This window comes from Ciconia boyciana, chromosome 12 (genome assembly GCF_034638445.1).
Source record: "Ciconia boyciana chromosome 12, ASM3463844v1, whole genome shotgun sequence".
Classification (NCBI taxonomy): Eukaryota; Metazoa; Chordata; class Aves; order Ciconiiformes; family Ciconiidae; genus Ciconia; species Ciconia boyciana.
The window spans coordinates 2,943,024-2,965,140 of NC_132945.1; the positions used below are offsets into that span (position 1 = coordinate 2,943,024).

The following is a 22,117-nucleotide window of genomic DNA, read 5'->3' on the forward strand; positions in this document are numbered from 1 at the left end:
GCAAAGCTCACAGAAAACAAGAGGTTTCATTGTCAGTGGCACAAGTTTCCTATCTAGAGAGAACAGTAATAGAAAGCATTGTTAACCCAGTATAGAAAACCCTTTATAAATGATTTTTTCAGAGTGAGCAGAATTACAGTTGAGCTCTATCTTACATTTGAAGGCTAGTACTGTGATCTTTGCTCACAAACCTTCATTCATTTTAGATTGGTGCTCATTCCAACAGGCATGTAAAATACGGCTCCTCCTTTGAGTAAGGCTATAAGGACGTGTCTGTCAGCCAGGATGCGACATTTCAGCTCAGGCAGCGAAAGGATGAGTAACCTACCACTTACCTCCTGGTTACACAGAGTGCCTTCCCTCTCTCCTGGGATTCTACACTGAGTTTTAATGCCTAAACTCAAATACAGGCCCAACAGCTTGCTTTTGTGGGGTTTTGCAGAATAGATGGTAAGAGGTCTTTTGGGAACTAACTGAATTGTATAGCAGCCAGAACTGTGAAACTGTTTTGTCTTGTTTTTTAAAACAGCTTTTAAAACTGCTACTATCCTTTATGCAGCTGGCATTTAACAATATTGTTAAAAGTTCCCCATGCCCAAGGACAACACAGAGACAGAAAAAAACCTGAAAGAACAGAGCTCACTACCGATACTAAAAAAAATAGGCTGTAGAAGTGATTAGGGAGGAAGAGACCAGACTGAGAAAAAAATAAAATCGTGAGTTAATCCCAGTATTAAAGAAAAAAAAAAAAGGTGTTTTTTCCCCAACATTATTTCCCCAAGCTTTTCTGAGCCACACCTTTCACCTCCCACTGACATTAAGGGGATTACTTACTGTACCACATGAATAAGAATTCACCAGAGTAAATTATTATTTGGAAAGATCAGGCTTTTTACCCGACTGTGAAGGTTATCTGTTTCAAAAATGCTTGCTGAGGAATATTCAGATTAGAAGTTACAGAGCATCAACAATATGGGCATGCACCTACACGCCCACTAAATTTATCTGAATGTGTCTGCACATCCATTTAATCAGATGAGTGAAGGGATTCAATGTCAACGACAGCTGGGAAAGAAGAAATTCATTTCAGCCACTGCCTGCAATCAAGCTCACAGTTTAGAAATGGCACCTGGCAGTTGCCAAAAAATTCGTTCAGACAGGGCTACTTCAAAAACAGGTCACCTTTAGAAGATCTGCAAAACTCAATTCCAAACACTCAAATACCTTTCAGGACGCAACGACAGCTGTGGATTTAGGACAGTGTCTTGATAAAACGGAGCAAAGTTTGTGGAAAAATATATAACCAATACTTAAAATAATGAACAGAACTTTAGCATTCAGACTTTGACAAATAAAAACTGGAACTACATTCATAAAACCCTAAACAGTAGTGTAAACATCTAATTCCATTGCTACAGTGAGAGTATCAGAAAGTCGTGTTCTGCAGCTATCAGGTGTCCCATATCCATCTAATTTGTTACAACACTTATGACTGCTTCTTTACATTAATAATTTATTGACAATAATTCAATTTTTTCTGTTAGCCTTTCAAAGTTTTTTCAGCTATTTTGGTCAGAAAATGGAAGATTCAACAATCTGAAGTCACACAATGAAAAAGACTTTAGTTTAATTTCAGATTTTCAAAAGGGTTCAAGCACAACTCATAAAAAGCCCGTTATTCTATTTGGATCCCCAATTTTTAGTCCACCTACCTGAGTAAAAATGGGGAAAAAAATAATAAACAGGACTGGTGCACAAGCAACTCTGAAGAACTAGCTGTCTGTATAACAGGACATTTGTTTTCCATTCTTGGATCCCTGCTCAAAAAGACTTTGCTACAGAGCAAGGGTTATTCTGGAAAGTCAGAAGTTATCCTAATCAAGGCAAAACTGCTATAAGTGAAACCTTTCCTCACACAGTTCTTTCATTTACCAAAAACAACATTCGAAATTCCTTGACACTGCAAACTGTAGCCATGAGATACTACAGTCATCCTTCAGGAAGGTCTACTTCACCTTGGGCTTTCTGTTTTGGACTGAAGAACACTGGATAGCAAAATGCCGTTCTCTTGAAACCTACAAGTTACGCGGGGTTTCTCTTTTGTCAATTAAAAAAAATAAATCACAAACTGTCTGAGGCATTTTTCTCTGATAAAGACGACAAGCTGAATGAGGTATCATCAGGCTCTGGGGATGCATGATTGAAATCCATTTCTTCTAGTTCAGGAGGTAAGTCTGAGAGCAGTGCCTGTAATTAAAAAAATGTTACAATACAGTATTAGGTATGTGTTTTATGTCAGCATTAAATGTCTCTTAAATATGTAGTGAAAAAACTTTGTTGAACTTTTTGGTCAGTGTTGATATTGGATGGGTAAAAAAAAAAAGTCAGTATTGCTAGATACTGAAAGAAAAAACACCGTTGTAAGATGACATAGATTATAACAACAATCCCAGAAGTTACTTAAGTTATTGTGGAAAGAGCTCAAAATAATTTTTTTTTCCCCCTAACTGGACGAAACCAGATTATTTATATTAATTTATTTTATTCATATATTTTTAACATGCAAAAGCTTTAAAACATATATAAACATGCTATACTGCGATCATGCGGGCGATAGAACTAGATGCTGCATACAAGATCATAACTGTTACAGTGGTTTATTGATTTATCTCAAAGATTTCAAGTTTACTTCTCTTTATATTCAGTTCACAAGGTTTTATGAAAAAATTATGGAAAACAACCATAAGCCATTTATTTTGGATGTAAAAGTGTTCTAAGTTTCTTTCTTCCAAGTTACAGTTTCTATTTTTACACCTGAAAAACTGCAGATTGTAAAGGCAAAAGGCAAAAAATAAAAGCAACAAAATCTCTTCCTAAATAAAGCACAGACTGTTACCCATACAAGACATGACCCTACCAAGCATTAAAAGAAGTGCTGTGTGTTAAATGCGGTGCAGTAAAACTGAAGAAGCCTGGCTTTTTTTCCTACATCTCGCATCTTAGATCTCACAACAGACAAATCCCAGTCCCGCAGTGCACCCTGGTGCACTGGTGGTCCCTTTGTAAAAGTCACACTTTGTGACCGTTTGTGTCGCGAACCAGGACAGTCTATGTCACTGCTTGAGTAGATTGCAAGATCTTTCTTTTGTTTGAAGTTCAGCTTTTCTTTGTCCGTAAGATGTTCAGCACAACGCTGCCCTAATCATAATTTGAGCCTCTGGGCACCATGAAATAAAACCAAGGGAGTGACAGAACACAAAATGACAAACACTTTCTGTTTTTAACACCTACTTCAAGACTTACCTGCTGCTGTTCTTTATCATCTGATTTAATAGCAAGTATCAAACTCCGAGTAAATGTCTGTAGTTCAAAATACTTCTGTTTGTGATTCTCCAACTCATTCTCAATGAATCTGACTTCTTCATTCTGTGGGGAAAAATTACATAAAGTTCTGGAAATAATACGTAGTACTGTATCTTTTTAATGACACCTAAACATACTTATGTTAAAACTGAATGTTTTCAGAGAAAATGAGTGAAAATGTGTTTATTATGATTCCTGCCAAAAACCAGTATTAAGTACAGCCCAAAGTTCTAAATTATAGAATTACAGAACCACGCACGTAGACTTTGGATACAGACAGAAGTTTCTGATGAACGACCAGTAGTGTCATACTAAACCTGCAAACGCGTACGCCATTTCATTTCTCATTATCCTCCACAAGAGACACGTGATAGCCAACCACGTTACGTGCAGACAAGGCATTTCAGAATTACTATCATTAAAGCATTAATGACTTGGGCCAAAGTTGACATGAACCTTTTAAAGCAGCACTGCTTTTTATTTTGTAAGGATGACCTCTAATTCAATTTTAAAATAAAGAAAAACAAAGCCCAGGTCTCTTCCTGGAAGAAGTGATCTTGAAAAGGCAGGCTGACTGTGAGAAGAGACAGCAACTAAATTCCATTACAGCAAGAGACTTGACACAAAGACCAGGGAAAACAACTGGAAAATTCCTCAAAGCTACCACAAATTAAAATATAGCATCCTCTAGTGAAGCAGAGTTTGACATGTATCACAAAGCGTCAGCTCAGCAACCTCCCCAAGATCTCTCACGTTACAGAATAAATACGAATGTTTTCACAAAATGGAGAAATATCAATAATGTGCACGCTGTGGCTAGAAAGGCATTTTTCCAACCTTTGCATAAATATGTGTTCCTATACTTGCAAATCACTTAATATAAAAATAACAAACTTCTTAATTAAAAATTCAGATTTGATAAGTACTTCAGTTTATTCCAAATATCTCTTCTCCTTCAAACTTACCAACTGATTGGTATGCATGATCAAAAAGCTAAATCTGTTGATCAGTGTAGAGCTAAAATTAATTTTCTCTGGTTATTTACCTTTGCAAAGATCATGTAACCTAAAAAAACAGTTCACTTTTCAAGATCAATGTCATTGTGCATTTCTGCAAAAGGTGTCTGCATACTAGCACCAAATGTACATCCACTGTAAAATAATTATGAAAAAAATACGCACACAGAAATTGTTAGCAATGCACAATACACACAGAAAGGAAGCATTTAGGTTCACAGATAATTCATGGTAAGTGTTGCATTTACCGAGGGATATCAGAGGCAAGAAAAAACCCACCCTTGCTTATGCAACCATATGATTAATTAAGTTGCAGTTTTGCATACAAAATGTTCCTCAATGGCTGGTTTTGGTGGTAGCAAATAATTACATAAGCAAATTTCAATAGTGAACTTATAAGCTGACATTTTGTTTTAATGATTAAAATATATATTTTTTTAATAACATAGAACTATGCTCTGATATTCATGCTTACGTTTGCTAGACTGGCTGTAATTCAACTTCAGTTGACAGGAAAAGGTGAGACTACGTGATGAACTGGAAGGTTTGTAACAAGCCCTTAAAAATGGTGGTTGTTTTTGTTTTTACCAGAAAATACATATTTCTTCAGTCAAAACATTGCTTACTGTATTGTTTCAGGTTATAACAGCTCTGAGAATGAGAGAAATATTGGGGCTGCGATTTTGAGGCTTTCATAAGAAAATAAGCTGAATGCATTTCTTTCAGATGGAAACTTAGAAGTTGCCTATTTAGCAATGGATTTTGCCCAGCCAAAGAAGGAATTCAGATTTATGCAGAAAACACACAGGCACAAAGACTAATCACTAATGTCAAACAACAAACCAACAAACGAGGTTCTGTAGGGCATGCTGTCACAACAAGCCTTTCACTGTGGTGACAGGTGACATTAAGAAAAGGTCATTCCCTCTCCATATTCATTCTCCACTGCCCTTACCAGGAAAACACTGCTTGAAGGAGTAATTTTTGTTCTGAAAAGATGATCTATTCATTATTTTGGTAATTCAGTATCATTAGTAGAACATACCTCTTCTCTAAGTAAAAAAAATCAGCTACATATGTAAAAACATGCTCAATATACAACACAGAACTGTGGCAACTCTTACGAGAGCAGTAAGACACGCGTAGCCTTTACCCTTTGGCAGAAGACAGCGGCTGTCCGGTATCCAACTGCTTTTCCTCCCTCCCACAACTCCTGCTTCCAGACATGTTCTGCACTACATTGTGAGAATGACTTCTTCTCAGACCCCCCCGTTTTATTAGAGGATTCCAGCTGTTATGTCCTTTTCCAGAGCTGGCAGCATCACGCTGCATGTAAAAGTGTGCCGTAACATGCCAAAGAACAATTCTCCCACAAAAAGAAAGTTTTGGTTTAGAGGCTAAATAAATTGCTTTGTTTGGGACATGTGGTGGGAGCTGCAGATGGCTACAGCTAGAGTAATGTAACTGCTCTGCAGAAATGGCGTTTTTCCTGCCTCCCTCTGGGTTGAAATACAGGTAAATGGGATGAGGAGACGTGACTGAGGGGATGATGTGCAGTACCACGATAAGAGCAGAGGAGTTGCAGGCTCCCACATGCCTTTGCTGAATTCCTTACAGATACACCCGTCTGAACCTTCTGTGAAGGACTATCCTGCTTAACATTTCATAGTCTAATTACTCACCTTATAATCCAAAAGAGAACTCATTTGATCCACTTCAGAATTACTTATCATATCACTTTCTTCATCATCTATAATTTCTATTTTCTGAAACAGAAGTAGACGGTTCATTCCAAATATTCGAATGCATAGATTAGCCAAACAAACAACAATCCATATCTCAAACTGCTATGCCAGGATGAAGGTAACAGGACCTTTTGCTTGCTCAAGAGAAATTCTGAATTGTGGAGCCCCCATTAGATGGCAATCATGCACCTCAGCCGCAAGATCCAGGAAGAATCCACATTGAAACTGTCCGTACTCAGAGCTGCTGCCATGGTGACTCAGGCTGTTTACAGAGGAGGAGCTATATGTCACCATGCTTTTGGCATTAAGTTGCCTCCTATATCTCATTACAGCCTGCAAAAGCCTGCATTTTATTCTGTAAGCCTTTTGTTGAAGACCTCCTGCAGGGCGAAGACGGTTATGAAAGTTTATTCCTCTGGAGCAAAACAGACATTATGGTAAGTGACAGGCAAGTCCTAACTGACCTACTTCTTGCCTAAAAAACCGAAGAGGTCTCCTTTGGCCTTCTTTGGCCATAGTGCAAATCAAATGCCCAAACAGTGGAGGATGTTGATACAAACGACAGTTCCAAATGCATACACCTGGACATTTTCACTTCATTCACAAAAATTCTTGGGAGCTTTTTATATTGGGTTTCTAAAGATACCTGAAGTGCAATGTTAAAGGCCAAGCTTAATGCTGTTTAGAACTCAGAAATACATTCCAATCGTATCTCAAGTTTTAAAAGATTCGCTTTTACATTATTCACCACTTGCACGTTCTGTTTTTTTCCCCAACAGAAAACCTTCTTACGTAAGAAAATGACGTTAAAAGGTTATTTCAATAGAAGGAAACACAAAAGGTACACATTTTTAGTGCACCTGTGAGATTTTAATTTTTATTAATATCTAAGCTAGATCTCAAACAGACAGAATGACTTTGAATTAGATAGTGATAAGAATGGCATTTTTCAGTAAGAACTCAGAAGGATGACTGCCCAGATGAAACTATAAATTTCACTGTATTTTTGAGAGGGAAGCAGTGGTAGTGTAAGAAGAGGGGTTTGGGGTTTTTTACTGTTTTTCATTGTTTTGACAGTTGTAAGCATTTATGAAACTGTATATAATAAGTTAAAGCAATTTTACTATGTTTCTTAGTATACTGTTTAATACAGTGTAGGCAAGGGCCCACACTGACACAATACACTTTAATGGTTAGTTCTTGAGGTGTTATTTTAGAGGCTGTTTCTTCTCTGCAGCATATGTGTGTGTCTTCTGTCTGCCTGCAGACCAGTCATCAGAAATTTCCTTCTAATCACCAAGGAGGAATCCTTCAAGAGAGGTTAACAGTCTCTCACTAGTAGTACCCACCAAGCTCACCAGTCTGTGTTGAAGGTAGGGAGGGTAAAGCACATTCTCTGTGCTTCAGTGTCTGACAACCCAGCTGAAGTGATAACATTTCAAAGGCTTAATGTCACAAAGATCTGCTGCTATATCATACCCTGAGTAACACTGTGATTCAAATATTTTTGGTTTTAGACTCAGCTTGAGGAAAGAGTCTCTAAATAAATGCCAAATATTCACACTATCTTTCTTCTATTATACACTTTAAGATAGTAGGGGAAAGAACAGATTAGAATTTCAAATAAGAAAAACTATCTCTTATGCAAGTCCAATGTAAGTTAGTCCAATTTTAACTGCATATATTTTAAAAATTGTTACAGTGTTTTCAGAACAGAGTATGAAAAAACTAGTCCTCTTTTTTCCCCCCTCTTATTATATCAAATTATATAATGCTGGAGTTCAGGTAGACTGGAGAACTGAGTCTCTCGGGCATCATCTTTGTAAACCTTTTACCTTTGTCATTTTACATTCTGCATCTCCACGGTAAACGCATCAGCCTGAAACTCAGAGTGAATATATCTAAGGTCACAGCAGGCCATTAAGGTAAACAGAAAGGAAAAAGGCAGCTGCTTCTATTCAGGCAACCACAGAAAATACAGCCGTGGGATTTCAGTTTACGCAAAAGATGATCATATATTAACAGAAGAAATAAAATGTTCTCTCCTCTCTCTATATATAGAGGGAAGGGAATCTCCTGTTCGCTTTCCCACTTCAGGTTCTGTGTGATTAATGTAACACAAATGTTCTCGTCATGTTCTGAGCTACTGTCGTTTAATCTCTGACTGCAATAAGAGTGCAATGGGGAACTGGAACCATCACCTGTTCATTCTGCAGATAACTTTTAAGATAAAAATTACCCTACCACTTGGGGTCTTCTCTCCTCTTCCTCCTCTCCTTTCTTCTAATTTGAGAGAAGGCAGGCTAAACAAAGGGGATATATTGCATTATTTGCCATGACTCCTCCCTCTGTCTTTCCTTCCTTGTCTCACTGCAGTCAATTAAAAACAGCAAGAACAACTGTGTTTGACTCAATGTGAATGCACGTGAGAAAACAAGAAACATCTAAATAATGCCCTGCCAAGGGTATGGGAATGAAGAGTACATACCCACCCCAGTCTGATCGCACATATTCAAGGTTAGCTATGGAGAGGAAGCACTAGAGATATCTGACTTTCTAAAGCTACAGAAAACCATTTTCAATTATTATTCTGGTTTTTTTATTCTTACTGTTTTACTATACTAGGTACTTACAGAACACTATCCAAGCGTTGTTCTTTGCACTCCAGAACAGGAACACCGGATTGTTATAATACAGAAAAAGCCGTATAATTCAATTTTTACTGAATGCGCATAGCTCTATGTTTTAGTACAGTTTCTTTTAGTGGTCAACCAATTAGGAAGGACACTTAGCACACTCAACTGAAGTTTTCACCTACTGGAAAACACTGGTGTTGGACAACAACCTCAACATTAGCAATTAAGGAGGTCACATCAGTGGAAAAGGAAAGGTATACATACCACATTATCAGTAGATACTGGATTCTGGTCATCATCTTTGTGACCGATTTCTTCATTTTGAAGAGCTTCATTTGTCTCTTCTGCAGAAATAAATTAGTTTTTCAGATTTCATTCAAATTTTATGTTGAAGGAACATTAATAGTCTTTACCACTAAATATGTCACATCTGCTAGATACAAAAGCAAAGTCTTACTATCAATGTCCATTCATAAAGAATACTGTATGTCTTATTAAAAAAGACATCGTATCACAAGTATTTCAGGGCAAATCGCTAGTTGAAACAACAGGAAAACTATCAGTTACTCTCTTACGATGTACAAAAACCTTCCTATTTTTAGGTTCAGGTTGGAATATTCAAAGTTGATGAAGAGTTTTACATCAGAGGTGCCCAGAACTTTTTTTTTATTGATTAAAATAAATCAATATATGAAAAGTCCTGCATGCCTGAAATTATAGGATACATATCAGCATCCCACCTCCTCCTTGCAGGCACTGACTAGTTTTGAATCAAAAACTGATCAAGCAGATTACTTCATTCTTGTATGGCAAATGTTTATTCCTAGTGAATCTATGCTGCTCTCTTATGTAGAAGCAAAGCACACACTTGAAAACAGAGCAAATCTTATCCTCAAATTTCAGCCACAAGCACTAGATGATTCTATCAGCCCTATGGACAGCATGAAAAAACAAGATAAGCATGCTCATCCCTATGATTAAGTGCGTTGTCAGATTTAATTTAATTCTCCACGTTTAATATACTATCAAGAAGAAAATGGTTGATAGAAACAGCAAATCAGAAAATAAACCAAAACACAGAGGCAAGGCAGCTATGATAAAAAACTTAAATGATGTCACTAACAGCTAGGCTATTAATTGGAAATACACTGCCTCCAAGAGCTAGTAAAATTACACAGTTCTGCTGAGGACAGAGCTGGCATTAAAAGGCTCAAACAGTCTAGCTATCGCACCTAAAGAGGAAAGGAGGCATGGTGAGCGAACGGGCAGCAGATGTTCATGTGGGATACTGCAAAGGAGGGCAGATAGTGATGCAGGGGTGTATCACTTCCACACAAACACAAGGGTAACACGATTTAACTGGAGGTTACCAACAGTTGCAAAGAGAGGATAATATTTAGGCCAGACAATACAGAGACAATTATTATTTTAAAGAACTTTTTTACCAGTAAAATATCTCTAAACTGAGCAAATTTCATTTGAAGTTGTTTCAAATAAATTTAATCTGCCACTGGCCACAACTTCAGAGGAAAATTTCTGCTAGCAGCAAAAGCAAATGGGTCCAAATGGGAGAACCGTAAAGCAGGGAGCAATACACAACGCCATCGTTAGACTCGGAGCAACGAAGGTCATTGAAGATGCACCTCAGGGACTCTGAAGCAGTCTAAAGCACCAGTCACCCGCTAACCCTGACAGTCACCACTTGGATTCAATAGTCGAACGAAGCAACTCCCTACAGCACTTTCAACTCTTTAAATATTCATCCTCAGCTAATATAAAGTGGCACAGCTACAATGGCTTCCACAGAGCTGTGTTCATTTACACGAAGTATGGATTCAATTAACATAAATTTAAAAAAGGTAAGGCATTATGAGAACTTTAATGCTTAATTTTGCATCAGAGTACAGCTTTTTTAAAAAAAAATATTTACACACTACATTTTAAAAGCAAGTGCCATCAACACTTTCACTCTAATTAGGTGACTAAAAATATCTTTTTCCTGTCTTTGAGAGTGTTTTTTTGTTCTGTTTTTTTTTTTTTTTATAAATTAGGACAAAAAGTTACAGTTCTCAAACATTAAACTATCACATATCTGTGACTGAATAGTACACATGATTATTGGTGGAAATATTTTCCAGGAAGTTCACAATAAGCTGAGCTGCAGCAGTAAAACCTACTCCTCTGAACTGGAGAAATGAATAGAAATAATTCTCGTGGTCGAATAAAGGAACAAAAGTGAGATTCCTGGATGCTGTGAAATCCTACAGTTTTCTTGCACTTCCTTAAGCTTTGACTCTAATAATCTACTCATAGTCTTACAGCCTTATCCTGTTTTACAAAAGCCTCGTTCAGTAAATGAGGTGTTATTCCGCACTTTAAGCTACAGAGAATTCAGACTCTTCCCCTGTCACCATTTTCTTTCAAGCAGGTCTGACTAAATCAGTTCCTTCCACACCTCAGGCAAATCAAGGACTCTTAGATTCTGCATCTCACTTGGCTTTCAATCACTTGACCCATTTCTTTATCATCTTATTCTCTTTACAGTAGAATATGACAAAGCTATCACAAATTCATTTCCAGTAGTTCTCCATTTTTCTAGTTCTTTCCTTTAAATTGTTCAGACAAAATGACAAGATCAGGTCTGACATATTAAGCTGCAATAGCATGCACTAGATCAGACTTTCTTTTAGTTTAGAGAGCAAAGGCTTTATTGATCTCTTCTAATCAGAAGCACTGGGAGCAATTAGTTGAGCTTGGGAAGCTAGTGCCTGTGCCGAGAGGCAGTTCATCTGCCCTAGGCCCAGAGTACTAATGTACAAGAGGGAAAGGGAGACATTGATTTAATGCGGTCATGCGGTTCTGGGAGGTGGAGTAAAAGGGAATTAAGTTCGAGACACTTATCACTCAAGATCATGCGATTTACTGAGAACACACAGGCACCCCGTACGTGCAGTTCTAAGGATCTCTGAGTAGTCCCCTGCTACTGGCTTTGATCTTTTCTGTTGGCTTGTATTTGCTTGTCAGAGACCATATATGCACTGCAGACAGCTTAATGGCAGAAGTTCTGCTATGCTTTGACATACTGTGAAGTTCTTTTAGTTCAAGGCCAAGTCTGAGCTAATATATCTTCTGAACCTATCTCATCAGCATGAGTTTAGTATCAGGAAAACTGTAAGTAGATAGCTCTGGTCAGGTTCACATGCATTAGTGCTTGCTTAGATGGGAATTGTTGGTGTGATTCAGGCAAACAGGAATGGATATTCAGGCTAGCTGCACAGAGCTGGCCAGTTAACAGAGAGCATTTTTTAAAACCTGGCTTCCTAGGGAAGGGAGACGTAGACATTTGTACTGTCTGTCTGTCCCTCAGTTGCACCAGCAAATTGTGAACTTGTCATTTAACTTCTGATGAATCTGGCAGAAACAGAGGTCTTATGAGAAAAGGTTTCTGCAAGCTTTGTGATAACAAAAACAACAAAATTCATATAGAGAAAGGCAGAAGAAAGAGACCAAACCGTACCTTCGTATGGCCAAGGTAGATAACTTGCGACTGTTCGACACTCTTTCAGACATTTTTGAATGTGTACAACAGAGAATCCAAAGCATGCACACTGCACAAAATTAAAACATATGCACAGTAGTAACTGCATTTTCAAATACCTTGTGAGCTTCCTTCAGATAAGCAGATTGATACTTCATCATTCCTATCATTATCATCCCCCACTTCAGTAGCAGTTTCCTCTCCTGGATTAAGTGCTGATTTAGAAACAAATTCAGATTGATCAGAGAAATCAGCAGGACCTCCTCTAGGGGGTGGGACCTCAATCCCCATTAAACGATATTTCCGTCTTCGATTCCCAATCCAAGTCTTGTAAGAGAAATAAACATGAATGCTATCAGAAACTATAACAAAAGCAACAGGCCCACAACCAAGTGAAATTAGCACATCTACACGATAGGAACGAGAGCGTAGCCAGCAATTCAAGGAGGTGATTATTCCCCCGAATTTGACCCTCATGAGGCTGCTTCCTGGAGTACTGTGTCCAGGCTCAGTCCTCCAATACAAGGGAAAAGGGAAGGAAGGTGCACAGCAAAGGAAAAGAAGCAACAGTCACAAGTCGCAGCAAGGGAAGCTCTGACTGGAATTAAGGAAAAAAAAAAAACCCGCTTTACAGTGAGGCACTGGAACAGTTTGTCCATAGGAATTTTGGCATCTCCAGCCTTGGAGGTACTCAACATTTACTGGACAACATCCTGAGAAACCTGACCTAACTCTGAATTCAATCCTGCTCTGAATGGAGAGTAGGACTAGGTGACCTTGTAAGGTCTCTCCCCACCTAAATTATTCAACGAATTTAATAGAAGATCTTTGATCTAGGTTTTCCCACTCTGCAACTTCCACAAGGGGACTAAAGCATCCAATGACCCAAACGGCCCACCGCTTCTAGGATTTCCTACAGCATGGAAGAAATTGTCCAAGGTGGTAGCTCTACATCACTCCACTTTGATGACAGAACATAACTTGGCAGAATTAAGTTCAGAGCAATATTATCCTTCAGTCCTCTTTGGTTGGAAGACAAATCTTCAAGAAACATTACTTGCAGTAAGGTATATAAGAGCATACTGTAAACAGCGGTGGGAAATGAAACAGGTCCAGGACTGAGGAACCTGGAAACCCATTCATGATCAGATGGGTATGGGTGCTTGAAGTCATTTTACATCAATAAAACTGACAGTGTCAAAAAAGAAAAAAAAAAAAAAATCACATTCAAAATTCTCCAAGTGGATCTGTATAACTGTTAATTAACTTGCTTTCTCTGATAAAGTCTATGCTACAAATTTTTATTAAAGACTCAAAATAGAGTTTAGCATGATGTAATAAGAATTGTCTGCAACTCTTCACCTCTTAACTCTCTCCCTTCCCTTGCATTACTCAGGCTTTTGACTTCTCATCCAATTTCAATTCTACTTAACAGCTCTTGTTCCCACTTCGTTCCATCCAAGTCAGTTCTCCACTGGCATCCAAAACTCCTTCTCAGACCCAGGAATCAGTTTCTTTGCCCACTGCTAACTTCCAGTCTTCTTGACCTGGCTCTCCTGCCCCTTCCACACCCTCTAAAACACAATAAATAGGAGCAGAGCTGACAGCACTAGTGGGACCATCCTCATTGTTCCAGGACCTGACCACGTGCTGTCCCAGGATGGATAATGGTGGAGTTTGGCCATGTAAGCTGTCACCATACAGAGTGTGCTTGATTACTGTGACGATGATGTATGCACAGCACGGTCGTTACTAGGTTCTGAATCATGCCTACTGCTGGAATTTCTGGATTGCTAAAAATCGAACATATCTCTAGAAAGCGTGGGCAGTTGCTATTTTTGAAAATGAATGATCAGGACATGGCAAAATGCACATCCTTTCCATAAGGTCTATGTCCCAACAGAGTTTGCCAAACATTAAAATATTCTAGGATTTTTTTCTTTGAAGATACACTAAACATTACTCTGGCCTCATTTCAGAAATACCTGCACTGCTCCTCTTCCCCATCACACTTTCTTTAACTACAGTTCTGATATATAGCATTAAAAAGTTTAGTAAAATACTTTGTGCTTATAATACCTTGATTATCAAATAAAAATTAAGAAATATTAACAGCAGTTCCAACTACTAAAGATAGTTTCATGCTCTGCCAGCCTTGGAAAAAAAAAAAAATTAAAGCTGAATCTATTTAACTAGCTAAAAGATGGCATGCTTAACACTAATTTTGGCAAATCATTTTTGTTGCGCAATATTTGCTTTCCCAGCTTGCTGATTTTCCTCTTTGAAGAATGCAAAACAGGTACACAGAGAGCTACTTAGATATTTTTGTATATTATATACAGTTTGGGGAAAAAAGGGAAAAAAAAACCCACACAAGTGGCCCCTTCCAGACCTATGTCTCTTTTTTCCAGTGTATTGCCATTCATTAAATTTTCTCATAATTTTATGATGCTAATAAATAGTGCTAACAACTATAAAATTTAAAAGCAAATCCGCTTCTTTCTTACTAAAAAATTCAGCAAAATATTGAGGCACTTGGGAAAGGTAGATCTTACTTGCCTTTTTACATACCCTGCAAAGCAGAAAACCTTTCCTTCAACATACTGAATATGTCATAGAAGATGAATGTATTTTTATAGTGTCTCAAATTAAAATGGGAAAGAAAAGTAGTAAGCTTCCATATCCTGCATGCTACATTTAACAGTGAATATTCTGGAGCAGTACAATGATGAGTGGAAGAGCAGATCAGTATTTCTATATAGGAAACCAGCTTAATAATTCTCATTATATCCCTAAAATATTACGTCCTTAAAAACTTCAAACACCACCTGTAAAGTGCACGTGATCAGACTCATTAAGCCCACTTACGGCAGCCAGCAATGAACTCAGCAGCAACTTCCCCAGCTTCAACTGAACAGATGACCAGCAAGAGTGGGGGAAGAAAGGCTAGAGCCCAGGCAGGAGGAGCCAGCATCTGTCTGCCCTCAGGCAGCTTTTAAGTGGACTGGCAGGGAGCCACTTAAAAAACATGATTACAGCTCTCCAGATATTGAGGTTAGGGTGTCAACGTGCTGGAAAGATTCTAGGTTGGAACCTTCAGAAATCCCACTTAACTGAAAATAAAGATGGAATATTCCCAGTTGTTTTTCCAATGTCCCTCTCGATCATAAGCTGGATCCAGACTAGGCCTAGAGCCCCCAACAAGAAGAGCCGTTAGTCAGCTGTGAAGAATGAGTGGCCTTTCTGCTGCAACTGCTTGATTTTGGCACTAAACTCAGCCTGAAGCACTACCTTCAGTAATCCAGCTTTTATCTGACGAGCTGCTGGGAAATAGGAGGAGGTGTCTTTAGCCCGTGGTGGGTGCTCAGAAGTAGCTTTTGCCCTCTTATGTATGAAAGCTTTATGTTCTATTAATAAAAAAATATAAGAAAAATGCATGACAATTTTTCATATTCCTCATATATTTCTGAGGAGTTTGATAGTTGCCATCCGTCTTTCTCAAATATCTAACGTCTCGCTGACAAGAAGGCTATTCTGTTTTCAGACACTATTTTGGTATGAGTGAATAAAATTAGTTAAGAGAAATATAAACAAAAATGCGTAAGTAAATACAACCCCCCCCAATGTAATCAGCAATAATTATTATAACGTAAGCAAAAGAAATATTGTAAGTTTAATGAAGTATTGGCCAGAGTTCACATATTTCAATATGACATAACTCTTTTTTGGTGTCTTGGGAACATATGAAAGACATTTGAGGGTGCAAATGTGCATGATGTTAAGGTACAACCAGCAGTCACTTTGCAAGTCCACTCTCCGGCTAGAAGTACGAAAACTATGGAATAAAATGCCCCGTTCAACCTTAAAAGATCAAATCCAGTGGAACTATGCATAGTGGCAAACATTATCTTTCCTTGTACTGGAAAACAGATTTGATTTTTTCTTTGTACAGGAGATCTTTCAAGCCAGTGTGACGTCATAAGGATCAATCATTTGTTCTTCTGGAAAAGCAACGTTTATCTGGACAAATCATGAATTTCCATTAAAAAAAGCCATTAAAAGGGCAAAAGGGGGACATGTATTTAATTGAATTAAAACAAGTGATATGATATGTATATATACATATTTTAGTTATATATGTTTATATATCCTTCTATAAAATTATATTATTTCTATATTATATATATTTGTTGTGTGCATTTTTTGATGTATATATATTTACTTAGTTTTTATACATATATATTTATTACTATTTTACATATGCTACTTTTTTTTTTTTTTTACATCACAAATGGGGAAACAGTTGCTAGTTGCACACTACCTAGAGTTCAAGGTACAGTGAAATACAAAGGCAATGAAGTACAAGTATTGCAAGTGGAGAGCTTTTTCCAGAAGTGTCCCTCAGTCCAACCCTTCCTGGCTGAGCATGCAGTATAGGGTAGAGATGCTGCGGTTCACTCCTGCCTTACAGGTGACTGCATCACTGCTGTGTCCTGACTCCTTAGGAGAAAGAGGCCATGCTGCACGCTAACCTCCAGACATCACTGTTTCCTACTGAAGAAAATGTCCGTTGGCAGGTAAGGCGAGAGGCACAATACGATGTGCCTATATAGATCCCAAAACGAATGCAGGACAGATCCTGTGGAGCATATGATGGAAAATACCTGTCCCGCAGCTGGGACACGCACAATGTGCCTTAGAGAAAGGACAACGGGAAGCACTGAAGATCACACACGTCCTGTAGCATTAGTTCAGCCCTTACAAAAAAACCCCATAGTGCAGCATGGTGCAGGACGAACCGCCACCTAATTCTTGCTACAATTCTCAAGTCTGCCATATAGAGGAACCAGAGGCAGAGGTAGGACAGATACTGGTAACAACACCAGTTAGTATGAGGAAAAGAAATCTTTCTGTTCATTTGTGTGTGTATGTTCTACTATAGGTTATGCTAGAGAGCCTTCTGGAGTTGATCAGAGCCTAGTACATCTGCCCTGAAGACAAAAGCATTTCAAGTAGATGCTATTGAAAGACGTGTACAGAACTTCATACTGTCATCCTGTGCATGCCAATAAGGATGTTCTTAAGGGAACAAAGTAAGGGAGGCGAAGCATGAGTGTCAGTCTTACACAGTCAGTCCTGTGAACAAGGTATTTCATATCCAGGAGTCCATTTTGAGATGCTGTCAGTGGAAACAGCTTCACCTTTCAGAAAGCAAACTGAAGAGCTTGGAAAATATGGAGCAGCTTTGTTCTCTACAGAGAAAAGAGTAATTCTTTTCAGCCTCCACAAGTACAATTTAATTTTTTATAATTCACACGTGCTCAGGAAAACAAGCAAGTAAATAGCTAGATTAGTGTTCAATACTGAAAGTAGCTTTGGTACCATTTCAATATACTAACCCAAGAGAGAGCTCCACAAAAGAGGAGTTTCAAATAAGGGCTCCTAGTTCCACCTTTGTAGCAATGTCAGAATTTTAAGAAAGAGGTGGAAAAAGAGGACAAAGGCTGAAAGGACTAGTTACAATTGTCATGCCCGTTATGAGGGACAGGAAGACTCTAATCATGTTTTTGTACTGACTGCGAAGACAGTCGGACTATTTTCTGAAGAATGGAAACACTCTGCGTGCATGAGACACCCACAGTTTGAGAGCGATGATGAGAACTGGGAATACAGTGGCAACAACTGGTGCTGTACCAAACTTCCCAACCTCTGGAAGAGATGATGTGGAGTGGTTCTCAGGAATCAGGTTACCTACACCAAACCTGTACTTTCTCAAGCAATCCTTCCTCAACGACACCTATATGGACTATCAAATTGAAGTGACCCAGAATTCTTCGCAGTACCCTTTGCCCTCTATCACATCTCAACCTGGCTTCAAGACAGTCTTGAAAAATATTTTTTTCCTATTTTTGAGCATTTTCTTTCATATGTTTACAATGACTTTTTCCTATAAGCATTAATGAGAAATATTTCCCCTGTATCTTTAGAAAGGCTTTGTTTCTTAATAGCAATATAAATAGCACTTTTCAGTCTTCTAGGATATCCCTAAAAAAAATGTAACACTTTTACTTAAAATCTTACTCAAGTCTAAAGAGAATGTCAAACAGCTCGTAGTGCTACTCCTGCTGCTGATCAATAAGACTCTTACCTGAGGGCTTTTTTCTATTTATAGACTGCAGAAAGAGCAAGAGAGCCCTTCCCAACATGGTCATTCATTATGTAATACGTGAAATCTATTTCAAGCTTCCTCATGAAATTTTTAAAGGCTTTCATCTGTCCTATTTTTGCTTCTGCGACAAGATAGGGGAAGACTCTAGATTTCTTACCCGCACTATTTCACAGTCAACATTTAATTCTGCAGCCACAGCTTCAATTTTCTCTCTGCAGACTGAGCCCAGGCTGGTCATGCCATTGTCCCAGTATTTCTTTAGGGTAGCTAAGTCTCGGTCACTAAATTGTGTGCGGTCCTGTAACTGTAAGATAAAAAAAAACTGTTAGATTTAAAAAAATTCTGCTTATGCTGTTCACTTAAATTTCCAGAGGTCTTGTATACAGTAAGACACATGTGTTATTCTGTCTCCATGGCTTTTCTTCTCTTTTAACTCTCCCTTAAGAATTTATTTTTTTTAAGTTTGTTTTTTTTATCCAGGGCAGTACAGAGTTCCCTGGGATTTGCTTTCAAGGCAATGGCAGTGCTAACACAAGTTTAAAGCACTTCAGCTTTGTTTCAACTCCACCTGATTTTTTTAATTTGTTTTATCTCATTCTATAAGGCCTTACTGAAAATAACTTTTTTCCCCTTGTGCTGTTTACTCTCTCCACCCAATTTATGCAAATTATTCCTTAAGGCTTTTCAAGTTTCTCACCCACCCCCACCTAAAGTTCTTTTATCTTACTGCAAACTACAATACATGCATAATTCAAAAGATTCTGAGTTCCTAAAGGGAATACGTTTAATGTTTATTTGGTAAGCTTCAGAGTTTAAATTGGTTCCACTGTTTATTTGCGAGTTCCCTAACTCTTTGTGTATATTTATCAAAATATGCGATAGTGGATTACTGATATAAGGAGCAACACTGAGAAACAAATCCTAGACATCCTACCACCTCTTGAACTGTCGTGGGCATACAGTATCATTCGCTAGTAGAACTTATAAGCTTTATCAAATTTTTTTAGCCCAGAATTTTAACTAAAATCTACAGTTGCTTTATACCAACCCATGTTTGTCATCTCTCCTGCTATTAGGAGTACATAAATGCAGCAATAAAGTCAGCACTAATAAGTTGTAGCCACATGTGCCAAATTTGTCATTATTTCAACAGCTCAATTTTGTAAGACATAATCATGATTTCAATATCTGAAATCTGGGTTTGCTCATTTAAAAACTGTTAAAAGTTAGAATGCAATAACTTTAAAATGGAGTAAAAGGAAATTTTGCAGGACTGGAATCATTTCACAATCTCGTACAGTTATCAATTTTAATTTTTGTTAATCTTCAGAATATGGTAATCCTTGCAGTTTTCTTCTTTTAAAAATTACTATTCCTCAAAATGTTAGAAGCACTTGAGTCTCCTTAATATATGAATATAAAATAGGGGTATCAAAACCTTGCCTCCTTAAGTCCCAGGTGGTCCAGTAAAAAAAAAAAAAAATGTACCTGTTATATTAAAATATGGTCCATTATTGACTGCTACCAGGCACTCAGATTTTTTTTTTCTTGGCTATCATTTTATACATTCAAGTACAGAATCAGAGAGGCTGTTTCCATCCTGCCCATCCACCAGCTGACACCTTACGCAGGGAGCGCAGGACGAGGCAGAGCGAAGCAGGGGGTGCGGAGAGCCCACGGGCACACCGCGCACGCTGCCTGGGAGCAGCTCTCCTCTGGTCCTGCACACCAAGCAGCTATTAGCAGCCGCAGCACACGAGATGCGCTCCCAGACGGCACGCTGCAGTCTATTTTAATCTAAAAGGAATCCAGTTGGCACATTTCAAGGCTGCTCTGGGATGAGCGGCAAAGCGCAGTAAGTGGACTTCACCTCGTGGACTTCACCCCAGGAGCACCCTGCTGAGCAAAGCTAAATCCCCGATGCCCATCCAGCCTTAGCGGATGCTGGTTTTCCCTGTACGCCTGACCTGAGCTCCTCCTACCTACAAGCCATTTTCAAAGAACAAAAGTATAGTTATCTCCTGAATCACTGCAGCAGTATCTCCTTTTACAGCTGTCGGCAAAATAGATTGTAACTTCTGAAAGTGACGGGAACAGCTCTTGCTCTGCAGTCGGGGAGCGGCAGCCAAGCGCTGAGAAAAGGGAAGGCAGAAAGGAGCATGACAGCAACACTCAAACTACATGGAGAAACAAGTCACTCTGGCCTATCCTGCCTTCCTGAATGCTCAGGGCAAATTCACCTTCTAAAGTATACTGAGCATTTTTTAAACATAAATAAATAAGTAACATTCACTGTTGATTCTGGAGAGTTGACACTGACAACACTGCTGCAACAATCCACCACTCATACAGCTTACTGCGATCTGCACTTACCAGAAAAATAAAATAGAATATGTCTTCATATTTAATATGCACAGCTTAAAGAAACCCCCTGGAACATGCCATGGAAATTCCCCCTCCCCAGCGGAGGGGTGAAATGAGAGAAGCAAGGGCAATCTGCCTAATATTACTGCAAATGTAAGGGAGTAACCCTGGGTAGCGTTGTCTTCTCTCACCTAGTTTGTTGCAACAGCCAAATTAGAACAAAACCCAAAGAAAGTACAGCTGATGCTGGAGTAAGTTCAGATTTCTGCTTGCCACATGATTTTCCAGTTATCTAAGAAAATGCTTCTTCTATTGAAAGAATACAGGGCAAGAATACTCGCTAATAGAAAAGCTTTACATTTGCGATATGCAAATGGATTCCACATTAGACAAAAGACACACAATAACTGACTGTAGACAGGGTTACCAAAGGGATGGTACTGCGGGAAGGGTGCAGAGGCTGCTCAGCTTTCACTTACTAACTACAAGGATTTTAAGTGGAGAAAGCAGTGTTTAGCAAAACCACCTGGCTTCAAAAGTTTACTTTAAAAAGCAGTGTCATATCTTTTCCATTTCAGGTGGATCTATGTTAATTCTGATGATCTACTATGAATGTTTTAATAAAATTCTTATTAGATAAATCACTATTCAATGGTTTTCACCTCACAACTGCTACATAATTTTGCTATAAGACCAGGGTTGTAGAGTCTCAATAGCTGAGATCAAAGTACATGTTTTAAAGTTATGGGAACTCTCCTGCAGCTACATTCCCAAAGGAGTCTTTTGCAGCCACTTACTGTGGAAATGGAGGGGGGGGGGGGGAGAACGTAAAGTTTTTGTTTTACCTCCTTGTCAAAAATAATCCCTAGGGTTTCACATGGCAATATGTATTTTTGCTTTTTTGTTGCTGTTGCAGTTGCAGTTACTGCCACACCAGGTACTTTATCCTTTCACTCGTTCCTGAAGAGCTCGTGCAGCAGCACATGAATCACGCTGAAACTGATCGCAGGTCAGAGAAGGAAATGGAGAACAAGTTCTTTCAGTCAACTGATATGAAAGAAAAAACCAAAAAACCCACAACACACACCACATGAAAGAGTCCAGAAAGCAGGAACAAAACTGAGGGGAAAAACAAGTGCATGTAAATAGAAGATGGTATGAAAAAAATCAAGTCCCCCTCCCCGTTGAGGAGAGCAGCCTTACTGAGACGCCTGGCTCAATCCACCCTAGTAAACTCAGCGTGTTCTCCCATTAGTACTTCTCATCCCACTTGAACTTTTCTACTT

The 22,117-nt window shown here is 38.6% G+C and overlaps 1 protein-coding gene across 7 annotated transcripts in view; it reads right to left on the minus strand.

Annotated features, from left to right (window-relative positions):
- Positions 1-1,597: 1,597 nt before the first annotated feature.
- Positions 1,598-22,117, minus strand: part of HDX (highly divergent homeobox) — a 48,573-nt gene continuing 28,053 nt past the window's right edge. For 6 of the 7 annotated variants that reach the window (XM_072877177.1, XM_072877173.1, XM_072877179.1 and 3 more), the window contains 6 exons: positions 18,625-18,771; positions 12,418-12,625; positions 9,025-9,104; positions 6,062-6,145; positions 3,304-3,426; positions 1,598-2,247 (listed from right to left, as the gene is read on the minus strand). In XM_072877177.1, the coding sequence (XP_072733278.1) occupies positions 2,122-2,247; positions 3,304-3,426; positions 6,062-6,145; positions 9,025-9,104; positions 12,418-12,625; positions 18,625-18,771 (768 nt within the window). In that variant the 3' untranslated portion in view covers positions 1,598-2,121. The remainder of the gene's footprint in view (positions 2,248-3,303; positions 3,427-6,061; positions 6,146-9,024; positions 9,105-12,417; positions 12,626-18,624; positions 18,772-22,117) is intronic. The other variant, XM_072877178.1, reaches the window with a different exon arrangement.